We start from the raw sequence: 19,381 nt of genomic DNA, 5'->3' as shown, positions 1-19,381 counted from the left end.
TGAAGTGGATGTAGCTTGTAAAAAACTTTGAAAAACGTTCAAAGTAGTTAAGAGAACATATGTGCCAATGTGCAGTAGATGGTCTTTTTCCATAACAGCATGCAGTGGATGCAGCTTGGAAATGCTTCGGTAAAACACTCAAAATAGTAGAGGGAACTAAGGAGTCAATGTGCAGCAGATGGCAATTTCCAAAACTAAGCAATCATGGTGGAACAGTGAAATATAGGGCTGCAAATTTATGCAAAAGACTTTAGAGTCATATCTTGCACAGAATTCCAAAAGAATTCCTAAGGAATTTTTATAACTGTCAGAAGTAGGAAAGTCAGTACCCAGTCCATTGTTCCATTGATTATAGAAAATGATGACATGATTCAAGACACTCACACCAAATCAAAGATTTTAAACCTTTGCAAATGTATCTCAACTGAAAAGAGAACTAATATCCCAAAGTATGTCAACCCTGATGTTTGAAAAATTTAATAAGACCTTGCCCAATCAGCTTAATGTCTGTAGTTGGAAAACCTATGGAAACCATCATTTGAAACATGATTGTATTGCATTTAAAGGGTCATCACTTAATAGACTATTATCAGCATGGATTTTAACAAATTTATATGGTCATGTTTGAAAAGCCTTTTCCATTCTTTTTATGATATATCAGTGACATTTATAATACACTGCTTTGTTAGAAATCAAAATTCACAGACACTGCACTGCTGGAAAATAAATCTACAAAAGAAATTGAATATAGGAAGCTTTAAACTGACTTTAACAAACTGTTAAACTGGGCTCATGAGATTCAGACTAATTTGACACTGACCACTACACCACTTTCACGGGCCTGTGTGGGGCAGTGGACCTTGGAAACTAATCTTCACTCATCAGTTCACTTGTGCATCCTTACCTTGAATAATGTGTTCAGTTCTGATCATCCTACAGGATGAAAGGCATAGAACGAAGGAGAGACTACAGTACAAACTAAAAGGATTCCTTTCAGCATAGAAAAGAGAAAGTGATGATTTGATAGATGTATTCCAAATTATCAAAAGCTTTGTTAATCTCGATCTGAGAGGATGCCTCAGGCTCGATTTGTATGATTTTTTCCGGGCAATGGATAGAAACTCATGGGTAAATGTTTTAACTTGAAAAATTCTTTTTCTTCAACAGGATTGCTAGTTTAAGAGATGATTTACATGTCAGAGTAGTTTGGTGTAGCACCATAATGTAAGCATGTTTCAGATCAGACTTGATAAATACCTAGTTTCAAATCTGTGACTGACATTATCTGTGCCTCCTTAGTTACATGTAAAGTTTTCAAGCATTTCTCTGTAAGTCATTTGTATTTTCTACTTGTGCCTCATTAATCTGAGTATTACTCCGTATGAAGTCAAGTAAATGAAGGGTGCATGAAGGTAAATCTTGTAAAGGTTTAACTGCAGTAATATCATGAGGTATATCTTTACTTTAAAAACAGGTGGAGCAGTCTGATGTACTAGTACATGTGCATGCCTCCCTTGGGACACATGGTTACGTCGTCAGTCTTCAGGGTGCAAAGAAACTCCTTGATAGTCAGCCACTTGAACACTTGATGGTTGTTGATAAATATATTGCGATTATATCTGATACATTCCCAAAGGTATGAATATGATGAGCGAGGTAAATATTTATAAGAGAGCTTTCTTATTCTTTCATAAGAAAATAGGACCTGAAAGATTATATGTTGGAGTGCCAAGAGAAATTATTTGATTGTTTGTAACCTCATTTTGATAATTTTTCTTTTTGTCAACTTGATGATTAAGATCATTGTAGTTATTTGTACTTATTCCTGCACCACCAGGGGCCAAGGAACTTTGTTCACCTTGAAAACTTGCCAAATACCATACCACATTTTGTGTAAACATCTGAATCTGTCTGGATTGATATGATTAGGATTTGTTAACACTTATGAAGCTTTGTCTTTTTCATAACTTATGAAGATTTATTTTTTCATAACTTATGAAGATTTACCTTTTTCACAATTCATGCTTTTTCTGGCTTTTAATGTTACTCACAATCACTTGATTGTAACATAAAATTTGGAAAAGCTCTATATAGGACTTGAGAGCTATATGCTTGAGAGCATACTAACAGTCAACATTCTGGATTCCAAGTTAACCTAGATTTTGAAGCCAAGGTATGATGAGTATGGTTAGTACCACCTTTGGCAGAGGTTCCAGTTGCTTGTGTATGTTTTCTGACAGCAGGTTAGGGACAGTTTCAACTTCCAAATCCCTCTCATACAAAGAATCGAGGCTTATTTCCTGGTAGATGATAATCATAATGAGACCAATTCCGCATTGTCCCATCCTGATTATTTTCCATTTGCTTGAGTTGAATTTCATCAGCCAAGTATCAGACCAACTTTGGAGTCTGTTCAAGTCCCCTTGTAAGATGATGCAATGCTCCTCACTTTTCACTACCTTTGTGACGTTTGCATTATCTGCAAGCATGTTAAGGTAAGGGTCTATGCCTTCAGGTAAGTCATTTACATAGATCAAGAAGAGTAAAGGTCCCAAAACATATCTTGTGTGTGGTGGTTTGTAGAGAGTACAGGGCAGTTGAGCAGTAAGTCCAGTGTTTTCTATATGGTAGTTGCATTATGGGCATGAAGGGTGTGGGATATGTTGAAATGATGCTTGAGAAGTTGTAGTGAGGGGTGATGTACATAGCTTAGAAACGAGTTGAGGTGGGATTGTATTGAGAGGATCTTTGTTTCATTGTGTAGGTGTTTAATGTGTGTGGGAGCTAGGCAACCAGTGATTGTTCCGAGTGCTCTATTGTGAGTGGTTTACAGCTTTGTTATATTTCCTTTTGTGAGTGTGGAAGACCAAGAAGGTGAGGCATTGTTGAGAGTGGAGCAGATGAATGTTTATAGAAGACACCAGGGGATCGTTTCTCATGACCAATTCTGGTGTTCTGAGGGTGCTTCGTTTGTATAAATATTTTGTGTTGCTTTTGGTGTGGAATGTGAGAACTGGGCAGTATATCTGTTATTTTTAATTTATAGGTACAAATAATCATCTATTTGCTGTAATTGTAAGAGCCACTGTACGGTTGACCTTCACTCACCTTTTCTGTAACTTAGTCCAAGGTGATAAGTTTGATTAGGTTTACTAGTCTCCTGAGGATAGAAATCAGTTTTCATATTCAGAACTGGTATGTTTGGGCACTTTCAGCTGATCACAGAGGGGATATCCTAATTTTTACGCAGTAGTTCATATGTAGCATTTCATGAATATTTTGACTTGCCGTGCCATGCTGTTGGGGGATTATTTGCCTCTAACTTCTTTTTCCCCATTTTGATTTACAGATGGATTGGTTGAAAAGGTTTCCAGTCCGTAATCTAAATATCTACTCCATTTTTCCATTATTGATTTATCAAACACACTTTGAGGAGGATGAAGGCTATGTAAGTGACACGCAGATCAGTCCCGTACTTCAGGCTGAGGATCAAACTTTTCCCACAATGGAGTCAAATCTAGAGGGCAGAAGTGAGCAGGATTTTAGAGCTAATGGACTGACAAAGGATGAACTGTGAATAGAATTCAATTATTACCCTTTGAAAACCATTTTACAAGATTTTTTTTGCTTTTTATATATAGTGCACAACATAAAGTGCTGTGATAATCCAGATGAACTGTATAGTCAATGCTTTGTTTGTGTACATTTTCTTGATATAATGATTTAATTATATCATTACTGAAACAAGTTGTTAGAAAAGTGTTTAATTTCCACTTTGATGGAATACTCTCCTGTATCTTCAGGTTTATTTTTAAGATAAATATTTGGAAAAGATAATAGATTAATCTTTGAAGAATTCAGTAGTTTGATATGGAAAAAGAAATATTGATGTTGAATAGTGGAAAAGGGTAAGAAAGAGAAGAGGTAATAGCTCCACACATACCGTATGTTTGTGTGCCTATTACATTCTGTTAATATTTAGCAGTATAGACCATACAGAATATTCTGTAGAATCTTTGGATGTTGTTTACCTTTGCACAATTATCCACTGAGTGACCTCTCACAAATACACTTCTTCAGTGTGCTTTTGCTTTACTTGCGCTGTCATATTTTGATTTCCTTTGTACTTACTCTTAATTACTAAGAAATAGATAACAACATTGTTAAAAGGGAATGATTTATTCAGAAGATATTTTATGTATTTTGATTTACTTTTTTTTTCACATATAATCCTGAACCACATCACTGATCATCCCAAAAGACAAAAGATCAGTAAGAAAAACATTGAAGCACATGATATAGAACCTAGATGATTGTAGTAGTAAAGTCCAAATACACAAAAAAGGAAATGCTGTTGAAATAAACTTTGACTGCATGTGATTAAACTCTTTGCCAGAGTGATAAAGAAAAATATAGGGAGGCACCTAATCAATTACAAAAACAATTAATGAAGGTTAGCACGGATATATACCAGACAAAAGTTAACAAACACAGCTGAAAAAGCACTATAGAAATATACTGTATATGAAGCATTGATGGTGGGGAAGAGAATGGCTATTATCTTTCTTTGCTAAGGCATTTGACAAAGTAAACCATAAGATTCTAGGGTAAAAAAGGCAAAATAGAATGTAAAGAGGTACATCAAGAAAATAGATTGAGTTTCTTTTGAAAAGAAAATTCAAGGTAGTAGCAGATTTGACTGCATTGGATGGAGAATTTTATAGGAGTTATTCAAAAAACGGCATTAGCCTCAGTACTCCACATGATAATGATATCCAATATAGATATAAAGATAAAAATGAAAATTTAATATGATGTTTTGCTGATAACTTTAAAAGAAAATGACAAGTACAGAATAGGAAAGAGAAATTGCAAGATCTAAACATGGTATACATATACAAGTTGGCATTGGAGAACTTAAGAGAGTGCAATGAAGAGAAATTTGAACAACGAAGTCATGAAAAAATACTGTAAATGGTTGTATGCTGTAATGGGCCAACAAGAAACAAAGTATTTTAAGATGATTGAAGACTTAGGAGTACTCATACATGTGCATAGAGGCTGAGAAATAGCTTTCTTAATCAGGCAAGATATGTGTAGTGAGTGAAAGGCAATAATCCTACCTAATGGAAAATCAAGTCATAGGTGGCTTGATACCCCAAGAGATGGTCTTTGACAGAAAGTAGATAACAGCCCTGTTCATACAGTATTTCTTTCCCTAGCAAGTACTTTTGAATTGACTGGATCTTGTAAAGATTGCCCAAGTTAGACACATAAATAGGAAAGAAAGAGTCCCTTTTTTGTGGATAAGTGTTTAAGTAGGGACTTTAGTAAGTGTAAAGGCTTTACATCAACAGTTTCTTTCTCATAAGCAGACCAAGATTCTGTAAAAAGAACTACAAAAGTTAACTTTTGTATTGCTGAATAATAAAAGTGCATTACTGATTTTGTTTCTTGATAGAAATGAGTGAATATCTTTTCAAGTAAATCATCAGATTTATGGAATCTTACTGTCAATTAGAAATCAGAAAAATTCAAATTTGTAAGGATGTACAATGATTCAGCAAACTTACAAGTCAGTATAGTGACATTTTAGATGAACAAGTTCTTTGTGGTTAAAGGGATAGATGCATCAAGAGATTTCCCAGAAGAGTTATATGAAGCTTGATGGCACATCAAGAAAATTCTGCAGATACCCATGGTTTGGGGAGCCCCTCTGGAACCAATGCCTAAAGGTCACTTAAAAGCAGAAGTGTGGACTCTGGTGTTAGCCTTATCTTACGAAAAGAACTGACCCTTTTGTGGCTGTTCTTCCTTCTGAGCGATGTGAAGCAGGGTAGAGGGGCCAAGTTTGTAATGAATGACACCACAGCAGTGCAGACTTTATTGAAGTTTTGTGAACTTCCCTACATCATTTAGAGACAAAATTTTGTGCCTTAGTATTAACAGCATTGTAACAGATGCTCAATAAAGGTCAAGGGCTGTTCACTCATTGAGTGAGTCCTCTCCTCTTTGCCTCAGAAGAACTAATTTACATAATTTTGACTGTCTTTATAGGAGTTTATATAGAATGATTATCAGTAGCACAAACCAGCATTGTAGTTTTATTATCTATTGCCTTTTGTGTAAAGAAGCACAGTATTTGCTTTCCTCTACTTCTCTGGCACCCATCCATCTTCACATGAGCCCTTGAGCAATTTTTCAAGTGGCTTGTTTAGTGTTAGTGCATACCATTTGATCATGTAAGGATGATGTCTTAAAGAACCCAAACTTTGTTTTATCAATATCCTTGCTAAGCATATACCTTGTTTGGAGATCTTTATGCAATCTGTGAAATCCCCTTTAACCCATCTTGGTAGTAATATTTGTTACTGAAGAAAATAAAGTTTAAACACCCTCATATTATGCTAGTTTATTTTTCTTCATGTATATCTGAATGTACAGTATAGTTCTGTATTTTGATGGGCCATTTCTTGCTTCAGTCCTCTAAAGTAGATTTAACATTTGTTGTATGATTACCGCTCTTATGGTCTTAACCTCTAGTCCACCAGCAGGGAGAAAGGTCAGAAGCTTGCGACATTCGATTTTGATGTTTCTAATTATGTTTAGGAATAGTTAATCTCGACAGACTTGACCTCGCCGCCTCTTTCATACCCGGGTATCACAGCAGCATTCCAGTCAGGCAGTTAACTCACCACTAGACTACAAGTTACAAGGTACCAGAGCTCTTGGCGATGTGACTCCAACCTCAGCCGCCTTAAGGGCGTCTCCGTCACTAAATGTCCCAACACGACTCCTGACATTTCATCTTCATGTCAGATTTCATTGTGGTGCCTCATCCCCGACGTTCACCTTAGCAGGAATCGCATGGGACATCGCCTCCGCCCGTCATGAGCAGCAGCTGTAATAAGGTCTCTTGCAGACGGACCACTCGGTGACGCCCATGTTTTTCCTTGGTTTTGAATAATGTGCTTTCGCACGGGCGTCTGTGACAGGGAGACGCGGATCCGTGCTGCAGGTGGACACCCGTTGCGTAGATCTTTCCACACGACTGCTTTCGGTGGCTGTCATGCGACCAGACTAAGCCTACAGCCAGCCAGTCGGTCATTGGAACTTGGCTTGTGCGGAACTTGGTGTAGCAGTTGTACAATGTCAAGTTTGGTACAGACCGATTTATTATTGGAGTAGAACAGCTACCAGCGATTTGGGACTCGAAGTGCAATGAGTACAGCTATAAATTATCAAGAGGGAAGGCATGGGAGAAGCTGTGTAACATTTTCGTACCAGACAAAAAGCAGGTATGTTTCTGTATTATTTTTGATAATATATTCTCTGCTCTTTTGCAGTGTACAAATTTTTGATAATATATTGTCTGCTATTTTGCAGAGGCGCTTCTCTGTAGGAAACCCCTTCACAAGGACCACTATACAGCGACACTGAGTTGCTGGTATGTACGACTGATGGAGCTAACTAGGAGCGACACCTAGTGGTCCGTCTGCAAGAGGTCTTGGCTTCACGCACTTCCACGCAATTCTGTATCATTTGACACCTATTATACCGTCACCAGCATCACATGACCTCTGCCAAGTATGTCTCATATTATTCGAGCTACCTTACTTTATCTCTGCTTCGCCATAATCCTGCACCTCCAATAGCCCATTGCCTTGTTACTTCACCGTGTATGCCTTGTGTAGCAAAGCATTGTTGTTTAACATGTTTTCCGTCCTTTTGTCAGTTTGTACCATTCTATTATACCCGACCAATAAACCCATCAAAGAACATTATCATCATCTGTCCCAAACAAATGTATGTAATCATCGAACACAATGGTGAACGGCTTTGCTTGTCGACAGAAAAATGCAGAAAAATTCTGTTAGTGAAACATTTTCATCAAAATAGAATATCGAAGAGAATAGTTTATTTGCTCAGACTTTTACATTAAGTATGGAGCGCAGCTTCTTAATATATTAACAGCAACTATCGTTAATGTTATGCTGTATATATCAACTAAAATATGAAGCTCTCTCGGGCACGTCCGACCTAGCGTGCGACATAATGTATTTGAATTAATTGGGAAATTGGATGAATGTTCGCGTTGCACATTAATAATAACGTGAAAGGATGACTGGATATAGTACCTTCCTCATTTCCACAAGTGTGGGACACGTGAATATGAATAAATTTGTAGAGGTGAATGTTCGTGGCTTGTGCTGGGTCCTGACGTGTGTGTACATTATTCATATGTAATTTACTGGTAGAGGGTTTTGCAGTCTCTGTTATCGTGCAACTTCTGAAACTTGTGCATACTATCCGCATTTAATGTTTCATTAAGTTTATTCTATTCATCCACTTTCATGACAACAAAATATTTCTTTACGTCGTTCACTCTGTGACCCTGAAACATTTGTTACCGTAAAAGAAAAGGTAAGGAAATTAGTCATCAAATCAATCAAATTGGGCAGCAAATTAATCCAAACTTTAGTCTTTTATCACACGCACAGCTGATTTAGTTAAGCTTTTTTTTTATTTTACGGGTAGGTAAGGCACTCTGGGATCAACAGGTAGTAGATAGGCTACGAGAAGAAATAAAGACAATCTACAGAGACCATAAGACTTAGAGAAATTAACAAAAGTTATTGAGAGGCAAATCAAAAAATTTACACGGCTTGAGGAAGAGATAAATGAAAAGTTTATGTGATCTCTGAAAAAAAAAATGTCTCTACCTGTCATAGTAATCCATGAGTTTCTGTTCTTCAGTGCCACAAAACAGCTTCTTTAGGCCTAAACCCATTGGTCTGTTGGTATGATATACAGGAAATAATAGTTATTCGTCGTTCATCAACCGTTGGTTGGTAGTGCAGGTGTGATGGTGTGCTGGAGCTCTAGTCTGATTACTTATGTACCAGGCAGCTGAAAGTTGCCGCAGAACTCTTCAAACCACCTCTCCTACAACGTGCCTGTCATACAGAGGAAAAAGAAAATGTTTTATTTTTCAACGATTTTACGATTGATATTAATAGTATTTCCTCTGGTGAGTTATATAAAGACACAGAAAACAGTCACTCAATATGAAACCAAAGCGCCTACGATTTGTGTGGTACTTTTAGCGAGAAACAAGGAGCATACCCTGCCATACTTCTTGACACTCTTCGAGCGTTTGGAATACCCAAAGAACAGAATGTCGCTCTTTATGAGATCAGATCATAATGTAGATAAGACAATCGTCATACTGGAAGAATGGTTGGCACATAAACAGCAAGAATATCATTCATGTAATGTGAAATTGGACAAACAATCGCCAAAATATTATCCAGGTGATGTGTACGGTACCGAGTGGAACGAGGAAAGGTTTAATAACATTATTCAGATGAAAGAGGAAGCTCTGTCTTTTGCGAGACAGACGTGGGCCGACTACATCTGGTTCCTAGACATGGATGTTTTTATAACAAAAAGTGACACCCTTCATGTTCTGGTGAAGGAGGAAAAAGCCATAGTAGCACCCATGTTGATTTCACTTGATACTTACAGCAATTTCTGGGGTGGAATGACCGAAGACTATTGGTATAAGCGTACATACGAGTACCTTCCCATATTCTACCGGTGGATGAGAGGATGCTTCTTTGTCCCAATGGTTCACTCTTGTGTCCTTGTTGACTTGAGACGAGTTGACTCAGATGTTCTCACTTTCTCCCCAAATGATGTAAGTGGTTATGATGGACCAATTGATGACATCATTACCTTTGCCATTTCTGCTAGAAATGCTGGCATTGATATGTATGTGTGCAACTCTGAAGTGTATGGATTTATGACCCCACGGCTGGAAGACCAGGAACTGGAACTGGACTATGAGAACCTCATAAGTATCAAGCTAGAAGTTCTTGTTGATCATCCACCACTGCCAGTGTCTCGGCTTCTCATTAAATATGTCCCTCCATTACCCAAGAAAGATAAAGTTGGATTTGACGAGATATATTTGATTAACCTGGCTAGACGACCAGAAAGACGTGAACGAATGTACCGTAACTTTGATGAACTGGGATTAGATGTGAAATTATATGATGGAATAGACGGGAAGCAGTTAAATGCAAGTTACTTAGAACAGCTCGGTGTTAAACAGTTTTCGGACTTTCAGAACCCCTGGGCCTGGAGCAAAACAAACTTGACCTTTGGTGAAATTGGTTGTACACTTAGTCATTACTACATCTGGCAAGATATTGTCAGAAACGGCTACGAAAAGGTAAGTTCACGATAGTTTATTTAGTAAATGTAGCATTATTAGTTGAAGAATTTCACATCAAATGGGAGTTACAATGTGTGACCACCAAAGTGGGTGGTGTATTTATCATAAGGTGTTTACATTATAATAGAGGGTCTCTCTAGTCAGCCTGGTTGTCACATTACTTATTCTCTTTGTCATATAAATTTTTAGGGTCTATGAGGAGAGTTAGTGAATTACACAGAAATCGCATTAATGATAATATCTTTACGGGTTAAGATAAAAGTCGAACCTTAGACTGAAAATGAAACTGTTGAATTGAGAATTAGCCCCATCGTCATCCAATCCTAGAAGTCTTCGTCAAGATACCATGCTATAATGCCCACTGCCCTCTCGTAGATCCCTCTTGGACTTCACTAAAGATGATTGAGGTGACCCTTATATTTGTGCAGCCTGGGAACTGGAAGCCTTTTCCAATAGGGAATATCTCTGTGGATTAAGAAATCGTTTTATGGGTTCAACCTGGCTTTAGGCTGGCGCATATGATTTGAGGAAGGTGGCCTCAGCCCTCCTCAGGAAATCACCTTTGGAGGAAATAAAGAATGGGTCTTTTGCACTCATTTGCAACCACCATCAGTTGGTACAGTAATCAGACATTGTGGCTTCGGGGATATTCTTTAGAAGAGACAGATTCCAGTGTGTCTCCGAGTCACCCCTGAGGGTATTTATTTTCTTAATTGAATTTGTGGTGAGTCCTCCTTCATGTGGATATAATGACCTCATTCTCGTGGGACAGATCGCAAAGGAAAGAAATGTAGGGTTTAAAAACTGAAGGACCTTTTCTCCCGCTGAGTTATCCAGTGGGTTCTCTTTATGGTTCTCTCTCTCTCTCTCTCTCTCTCTCTCTCTCTCTCTCTCTCTCTCTCTCTCTCTCTCTCTCTCTCTCTCTCTCTCTCTCTCTCTCTCTCTCTCTCTCTCTCTCTCTCTCTCTCTCTCTCCAAAAAAGTGTCTTCAGTACCAGCTGTGTTCGCTTTCAAGTTTCAACCTAAGGGTTGCGGGGTATAGCAGCATGTAGTTTCAGAGAGGTCTGTCTGTCCGTGACTCCTTAAATATAGCCTGGAGAATCTCTAATGCTCACAGCACACACTGCCTTATAGAGAGAATTTTTTCCCGTTTTTAGACCTAACATATATGGTAGCCGTTGCCAGTTTGTCGCAAACATAAACTTGTGCCTTCATAGTGTCTGAAGACCATATCTTACATGTATCCACACTAGTTCTGTAGGTTTGTTTGACTCCATACCTCAGTTGTAAACAATAGCACTTCTGAACAGGCTGGATTTTGTTTTTTATATTTCTCCAGGCTGAAGCCTGTAAGCTTACATTCCTTTCATGACCTTTCATAGTTTTTGGGCCCCGTGTGTTCACAGCATTCTAATTCGTATATCTGGCGTATCTCTATCCAAGCTGCCTGTTATGCTATCAGCTGTTTGCAGTAGTTTTATATTTTGAGTGAGTGCAGAGGCTTTGAATAATTTTGTATATTTTCTATATATTTTTGTTTTTTAGGTTGTGGTGTTTGAAGATGATGTTCGGTTTCAGCCTAACTTTAGACAAAAATTGCAGCATATGATACACCAGGCCGATAGTCTGGTTGACTGGGATTATATTTATCTTGGTCGCAGGATGGTCTTACAGTTCGATGAAGTATGGGTAAGTTCTCTCATAATACTTTATAACTGCTAGTCCATCATTTCCATGTTCATTAACTACAGCGTTTTTGAGATTTGGTAAAATAGTTCTCAAGCATGAATGATACTTTGTAATGAAGAACATATATACAGCCACTGATTGATGATCTATCTTTGTAAATTGCTTCATTACTTTCCATTGACAGATGTAAATGCCATCGAAATCTTGAGACCTGTGTTGAAATTTCATATGTTATCACTCAGTGATGCAGATTATCATTTGGGTGCCATATTCCATTTAGAAACGAACGAATTCAGTTGGATACATTATTTTTTTTTTTTATAACAATCCCCTTGTTGAGAAGGTTGCGAGAAATTATAAGAACTAGTGGCTAGATAAGAACATCAGAAAACTAGACGAGCCATCCCATTACCTTGCATTAAAGGTGTGATCGAATACTTAATTTTCCCATTACCTTGCATTAATGGTATGATTGAATACTTGATTATCCCATTACCTTGCATTAATGGTGTGAGCGAGTACTGAACCCTCTATACTCTCACTAAAAATGGAACAGGACGTCAGTGTTCTGCGTGAGACATACTTGCTTTTGATAAGAAAAGAGAGTCAGAGGCATGAGGTAATGTACACTGAGTTGGCTTGAGTTAGGAGAAAGATGGGCAGCTCATGAAATATCTGGTGGCTGTGCGTTTTAGCAGGCTCCTCAGCCAGTAAATACGTGCGCTTTGAAGAGGGGAAAAAAAGAAAAGAAGGAAACAGCAGCCCTTGTGGAACAGGCCCATCCCCTTCTGTAAGTAATTCTTACAATGTCTCAGTCATTTATGTTATTAGTACACGCAGTGTACGAAATAGATTTACGGATTAGAGACTGATGCATTAGGTGGTAGGAAGATATGCATAGGAAAATGACAGTTGGAATAGTTTACAGGCACCCTACAGAGACTCTGGTAGGTAAAAGAGGACATTAAGAGGTGAATAGATACAGGCATTCCGAATTTCATAGGCTTTAATCATAGTCTAAGAAACTCCTTTTGATTAGATTTTCTTGAGTACACTTGCAGTAATGTATACAAACTCGTTAAGTAAACGTTTAAGCTTGAGTATGGCAGAGTACTTTTTCTTCAGTAGGATTGTTGGGAAATGGAATTATATATCAAACAGAGCAGCTGAATGTAGGACCATACTATACATATATTTAAGCATAGACTTCAAGGCTCCATAGTTTTGCTTAAAGTTTACATGCATTTCCCTTTAAATCATCGAGATGCTTTTTCTGCTATTACCACGCTGTTTTTCTTTCAATTACCGAACTCCTCCTCTTTCTCTAACAGCTTCTAGAGCACCCAGTGGCCTGTTGCTATTTAAATTCAATTGTCTTCCCCTGTATAAGTCTCGTGTGGATTAAAGGTGTTTGAACGCTAGAAAATAACTGTAATCTAGTTCCGGCATGGAGGAAAATAATGTAAAAAAAAAAAAAATGTACCTGTAGTAATGAGTTGTGTCATTTCTTTGGAAACAGGTGGAGAATTCTGACTCACTGGTACATGTGGTCCAATCCCACGGGACACATGGGTACGTCATCAATCAACAAGGTGCAAAGAAACTCCTTGATAGTAAGCCTTTCGAACACCTGTTGGTGGTTGACGATTATATTGCCGTTATGTCCAATACACACCCAACGGTAAGGATGTGAAGTATTTCTGTAAGATTTGAGCCAGTGGCGTGATGTTAATTACTCACTGTAGCATGTAAGTAGAACTTCTGAAATATGAGGCGCTAATTGGGTAGAGTGATCATGCTGTGCATGTTAGAGGGAGGGAGGGGAGAGGGGTCTTGTGAAAAGAAAGACTCAAAATATAATCTCTGTAGAATTGTATACATATAATTTCTGTTGTTTAGTTCCTTTATTACTAAAAGTAACTTAAAGTCCCAGATAATGTTTGGATATATATATATATATATATATATATATATATATATATATATATATATATATATATATATATATATATATATATATATATATATATTTTTTTTTTTTTTTTTTTTTTTTTTTTTTATACTATTCGCCATTTCCCGCGTAAGACAAGGGAGCAAATGGGAACTTCAGTGAAGGGGGCTAATGGGGAGGTGATAACAAGTAGTGGTGATGTGAGAAGGAGATGGAGTGAGTATTTTGAAGGTTTGTTGAATGTGTTTGATGATAGAGTGGCAAATATAGGGTGTTCTGGTCGAGGTGGTGTGCAAAGTGAGAGGGTTAGGGAAAATGATTTGGTAAATAGAGAAGTAGTAAAAGCTTTACGGAAGATGAAAGCCGGCAAAGCAGCAGGTTTGGATGGTATTGCAGTGGAATTTATTAAAAAAGGGGGTGACTGTATTGTTGACTGGTTGGTGAGGTTATTTAATGTATGTATGATTCATGGTGAGGTGCCTGAGGATTGGCGGAATGCTTGCATAGTGCCATTGTACAAAGGCAAAGGGGATAAGAGTGAGTGCTCAAATTACAGAGGTATAAGTTTGTTGAGTATTCCTGGTAAATTATATGGGAGGGTATTGATTGAGAGGGTGAAGGCGTGTACAGAGCATCAGATTGGGGAAGAGCAGTGTGTTTTCAGAGGTGGTAGAGGATGTGTGGATCAGGTGTTTGCTTTAAAGAATGTAAGTGAGAAATACTTAGAAAAACAAATGGATCTGTATGTAGCATTTATGGATCTGGAGAAGGCATATGATAAAGTTGATAGAGATGCTCTGTGGAAGGTTTTAAGAATATATGGTGTGGGAGGCAAGTTGTTAGAAGCAGTGAAAAGTTTTTATCGAGGATGTAAGGCATGTGTACGTGTAGGAAGAGACGAAAGTGATTGGTTCTCAGTGAATGTGGGTTTGCGGCAGGGGTGTGTGATGTCTCCATGGTTGTTTAATTTGTTTATGGATGGGGTTGTTCGGGAGGTGAATGCAAGAGTTTTGGAAAGAGGGGCAAGTATGAAGTCTGTTGTGGATGAGAGAGCTTGGGAAGTGAGTCAGTTGTTGTTCGCTGATGATACAGCACTGGTGGCTGATTCGTGTAAGAAACTGCAGAAGCTGGTGACTGAGTTTGGTAAAGTGTGTGAAAGAAGAAAGTTAAGAGTAAATGTGAATAAGAGCAAGGTTATTAGGTACAGTAGGGTTGAGGGTCAAGTCTATTGGGAGGTAAGTTTGAATGGAGGAAAAGTGGAGGAAGTAAAGTGTTTTAGATATCTGGGAGTGGCTCTGGCAGCGGATGGAACCATGGAAGCGGAAGTGAATCATAGGGTGGGGGAGGGGGCGAAAATTCTGGGAGCCTTGAAGAATGTTTGGAAGTCGAGAACATTATCTCGGAAAGCAAAAATGGGTATGTTTGAAGGAATAGTGGTTCCAACAATGTTGTATGGTTGCGAGGCGTGGGCTATGGATAGAGTTGTGCGCAGGAGGGTGGATGTGCTGGAAATAAGATGTTTGAGGACAATGTGTAGTGTGAGGTGGTTTGATCGAGTAAGTAATGTAAGGGTGAGAGAGATGTGTGGAAATAAAAAGAGTGTGGTTAACGAGAGAGCAGAAGAGGATGTTTTGAAATGGTTTGGTCACATGGAGAGAATGAGTGGGGAAAGATTGACCAAGAGGATATATGTGTCAGAGGTGGAGGGAACGAGGAGAAGTGGGAGACCAAATTGGAGGTGGAAAGATGGAGTGAAAAAGATTTTGAGTGATCGGGGCCTGAACATGCAGGAGGGTGAAAGGCCTTCAAGGAATAGAGTGAATTGGAATGATGTGGTATGGCGGGGTCGACGTGCTGTCAATGGATTGAACCAGGGCATGTGAAGCGTCTGGGGTAAACCATGGAAAGTGTGTGGGGCCTGGATGTGGAAAGGGAGCTGTGGTTTCGGTGCATTATTACATTACAGCTAGAGACTTCGTGTGAACGAATGGGGCCTTTTTTGTCTTTCCGAGCGCTACCTCGCACACATGAGGGGGGAGGGGGTTGTTATTCCATGTGTGGCGAGGTGGCGATGGGAACAAATAAAGGCAGACAGTATGAATTATGTACATGTGTATATATGTATATGTCTGTGTGTGTATATATATGTGTACATTGGGATGTACAGGTATGTATATTTGCGTGTGTGGACGTGTATGTATATACATGTGTATGTGGGCGGGTTGGGCCATTCTTTCGTCCGTTTCCTTGCGCTACCTCGCTAACGCGGGAGACAGCGACAAAGCAAAATAAATATAATAAATATATATATATATATATATATATATATATATATATATATATATATATATATATATATATATCCAAGCTAATTTTAAGTAAACTTACACGTCTCAAATAAAAAAATGACATTCTGAATTTGTATTTTTATTTACTTGAAGCTGTTTGTTGATGTGATATCTTAGGTTGTAGAGTAATTCATACTTTGATTAATATTTTAACATGCCATGTTGTAAGGGTTTGCTTGGCTCAGATCTAATTTTTTTGTTTATCTTCTTCCAATTGCAGATAGAATGGTTGAGAGGATTCCCAAATCGGACTTTAAAAGCCATTTCCGTTTCTCCATTATTGGTGTATCAAACCCATTTTGAGGGTAATGAAGGCTACATAAGTGACACGCAGTGAAGTACCATAAGTCAGGTTGTGGGACAAGCTCTTCCCACAACGGAATCACATTTATAGGACAAAGAACTGTAGCTGGTTTTTTATTATGATGGCGTGTTGAAGAAGGAAATCTGACTAGGACGAATACAGTTGTTGCACTTTGAAAAACAGACTGCAAAATCTTTTGTTACTCCTTACAGTGCACAATATAAATGTCTGTGATAAAAATTCAACCCAGTAAAGGATGAATTACGTATTTAATTTTTGTGATGTGATAGGCTAATTATATCATGAGTGAAACAAGTTGTTAGGAATGATTGGCTAATCATTAACGAAACAAGTTGTTACAGATGATAGGCTAATCATATCATGATTGAATTATGTTGTTAGGAATGAGTGTTTAATTTCTTCTTTGTCGGTCCACTAGTATCTTGTGGTTCATTTCTTAGAATAAATATTTGGAAAACCTAAGAGAGAAGAGTTTGTTATAAAGAAGAAAAGTTTTAAGTGTTGAATTTGGTGGGACAGAAAGGTCTTAACACATGTTTATCTGTTAATTATAGTTAGTGTTTATTAGTATGGACCTTACAGATTTGACTGTGGAAACCTTAGATGTTGTACACCTCTGTAAAATCATCCGCTAAGTCACTTCTCGCTGTCTTCTTGCTATACTTAACACCATCGTATTTTTTCTTTTGTGCATACTCCCGTTCACGGAAGAAGAGGTAAAAGTATGCTCAGAAGGAAAAGATTTACCCATAAGATGTTCCTCCTTTTTATATGTATCATACTGATTTTTTTTTTTTCATGTTGAACTACTACATCGATTATCCTGCTCGGTTGGTTGGTTGGGCTTTGGGGTCAGTCGAACTGCGAGAGTCAATGAGGCCGTCAACGTCAAGCTATATCCATTTAGCGAAAAATACATAACAAATTTTGATGTTAAATATATAATGCCAAGACCACTTACGTTCTCGCAGTATACGTGGCACACACTCACACACACACACACACACACACATAAATAAATAAATATATATATATATATATATATATATATATATATATATATATATATATACATATATATATATATTCTTTTAAACTTCGCCATTTCCCGCGTTAGCGAGGTAGCGTTAAGAGCAGAGGACTGGGCCTTTTTTGGAATATCCTCACCTGGCCCCCTCTGTTCCTTCTTTGGAAAATTGAAAAAAAAAAAAAAACGAGAGGGGAGGATTTCCAGCCCCCCGCTCCCTCCCCTTTTAGTCGCCATCTACAACACGCAGGGAATACGTGGGAAGTATTCTTAATCCCCTATCCCCAGGGATAATATATATATATATATATATATATATATATATATATATATATATATATATATATATATCATGCATATTCACCGTTTCTCACGTTAGCGAGGTAACGTTAAGAATAGAGGATTGAGCCTTAGAGAGGGCGTGGTGTTACCAGACTCCGCCGGCTTAGCAAAGCTGTATCACTGGGAATACAATCTCGTCAAAGAAAGAAATTTTCTCTCTAAAGGAATCTACAATTCCCTGCTATTGGAAGTACCGCAGTTTGGTCTGCAGGAGCCATTAGATGTAGGTCCTGGGTAACAATAGGACTCTTGTCAGAGAAACTGCTCCTAGGGTAACAACGCGAATACAATCTATAATGAATAGTCCTTTTTATAGCAAAGTTTTATCATCGGAAGTACGGTACTCTCGTCTAAAAATTTCTCAGCTCAAGGAGTCAATAATTTTCCTGCCACTGGAAACAACGCTGTCCTGGAAGTGAAGAAACTTTCAAAAGTTCTTCAGTAACTCCAGGACCCTTTCAAAGGAGTAGTATCACTCCAAGCATGTTCTATGATACATCAAAGCTGTTAATGTTGGTATGTATAACTTGCCATCCTTCATGATGGAGCAAAGACTAAGTTTATATAGTCTTTGGTGATGGCGTGACGGGCAACTAACCAACCATATCTCTGAAAAACTGTGTAACACTGATACAGCTTTAGGGTAGCCCCTCTATGCCATGTCGCCACACTAATAGATAAATGAAAAGATTGAAAGGTTTGTTGACCTTTGCTGTCATACTGCATTACACGTTTCCGCTTTTCAGACCCACATTATGATAAGTTCTCCGGTTATTACACAGTAGATTACTATTGTTGACGTTTTTAAGAGATGAATGCCTAGATAAGAGGGCTACATCATTTGTGTTTGTTCCAAACACACAAATACACGTGTAGAAACATCATGCTAAAGTTAGACGTGCAAAGGTGAACGGCCTAGTGTGTCGACATAGAATATATGTAGGTAAAAAAAAGGTGTGTAAGTGAAATATTATTTCTTTTGTGTGTGGATGGCGGCTGTTCGTGTGGTAATTTTCTATGCTCCCCCATCGGTCGAGCCCACATAAGTTCGAATCCTGGTTTGTCCGCAGCATCAACCCAGTTGTTCATCTCTTAGGCCATGATATATATATATATATATATATATATATATATATATATATCTTTTCTTTCGTACTATTTGCCATTTCCCGCATTAGCGAGGTAGCGTTATCAACAGAGGACTGGGCCTTAGTGGGAATATCCTCACCTGGCCCCCCTCTCTGTTCCTTCCTTTGGAAAAAAAAAAAAAAAAAAACGAGAGGGGAGGATTTCCAGCCACCCGCTCCCTCTCCTTTTAGTCGCCTTCTACGACACGCAGGGAATACGTGGGAAGTATTCTTTCTCCCCTATCCCCAGGGATAGGGGAGAAAGAATATATATATATATATATATAGAGAGAGAGAGAGAGAGAGAGAGAGAAGCGTTATTGGGAATGTCTT

The 19,381-nt window shown here is 38.2% G+C and overlaps 2 protein-coding genes across 3 annotated transcripts in view; both read left to right on the top strand.

The window, feature by feature from the left end:
• The window catches only part of LOC139760312 (uncharacterized), a 68,327-nt gene extending 61,806 nt beyond the window's left edge, over positions 1-6,521 (top strand). For both annotated transcript variants that reach the window (XM_071683303.1, XM_071683302.1), the window contains exons 13-14: positions 1,475-1,636; positions 3,350-6,521. In XM_071683303.1, the coding sequence (XP_071539404.1) occupies positions 1,475-1,636; positions 3,350-3,577 (390 nt within the window). In that variant the 3' untranslated portion in view covers positions 3,578-6,521. The remainder of the gene's footprint in view (positions 1-1,474; positions 1,637-3,349) is intronic.
• Positions 6,522-7,606: 1,085 nt separating this feature from the next.
• On the top strand, positions 7,607-17,344 carry LOC139760314 (glycosyltransferase 25 family member-like). The gene is made up of 4 exons (XM_071683308.1): positions 7,607-10,237; positions 11,785-11,928; positions 13,448-13,609; positions 16,448-17,344. Exons 1-4 carry the CDS (start codon positions 8,981-8,983, stop codon positions 16,562-16,564), a joined length of 1,680 nt encoding a protein of 559 aa, XP_071539409.1. The 5' UTR covers positions 7,607-8,980; the 3' UTR covers positions 16,565-17,344.
• The last annotated feature ends 2,037 nt before the right edge of the window (positions 17,345-19,381 follow it).

Source organism: Panulirus ornatus, chromosome 36, assembly GCF_036320965.1.
Source record: "Panulirus ornatus isolate Po-2019 chromosome 36, ASM3632096v1, whole genome shotgun sequence".
Taxonomy (NCBI): Eukaryota; Metazoa; Arthropoda; class Malacostraca; order Decapoda; family Palinuridae; genus Panulirus; species Panulirus ornatus.
The sequence above is the reverse complement of the archived record's forward strand: the minus strand, read 5'-3'. Positions and strand labels throughout refer to the sequence as shown.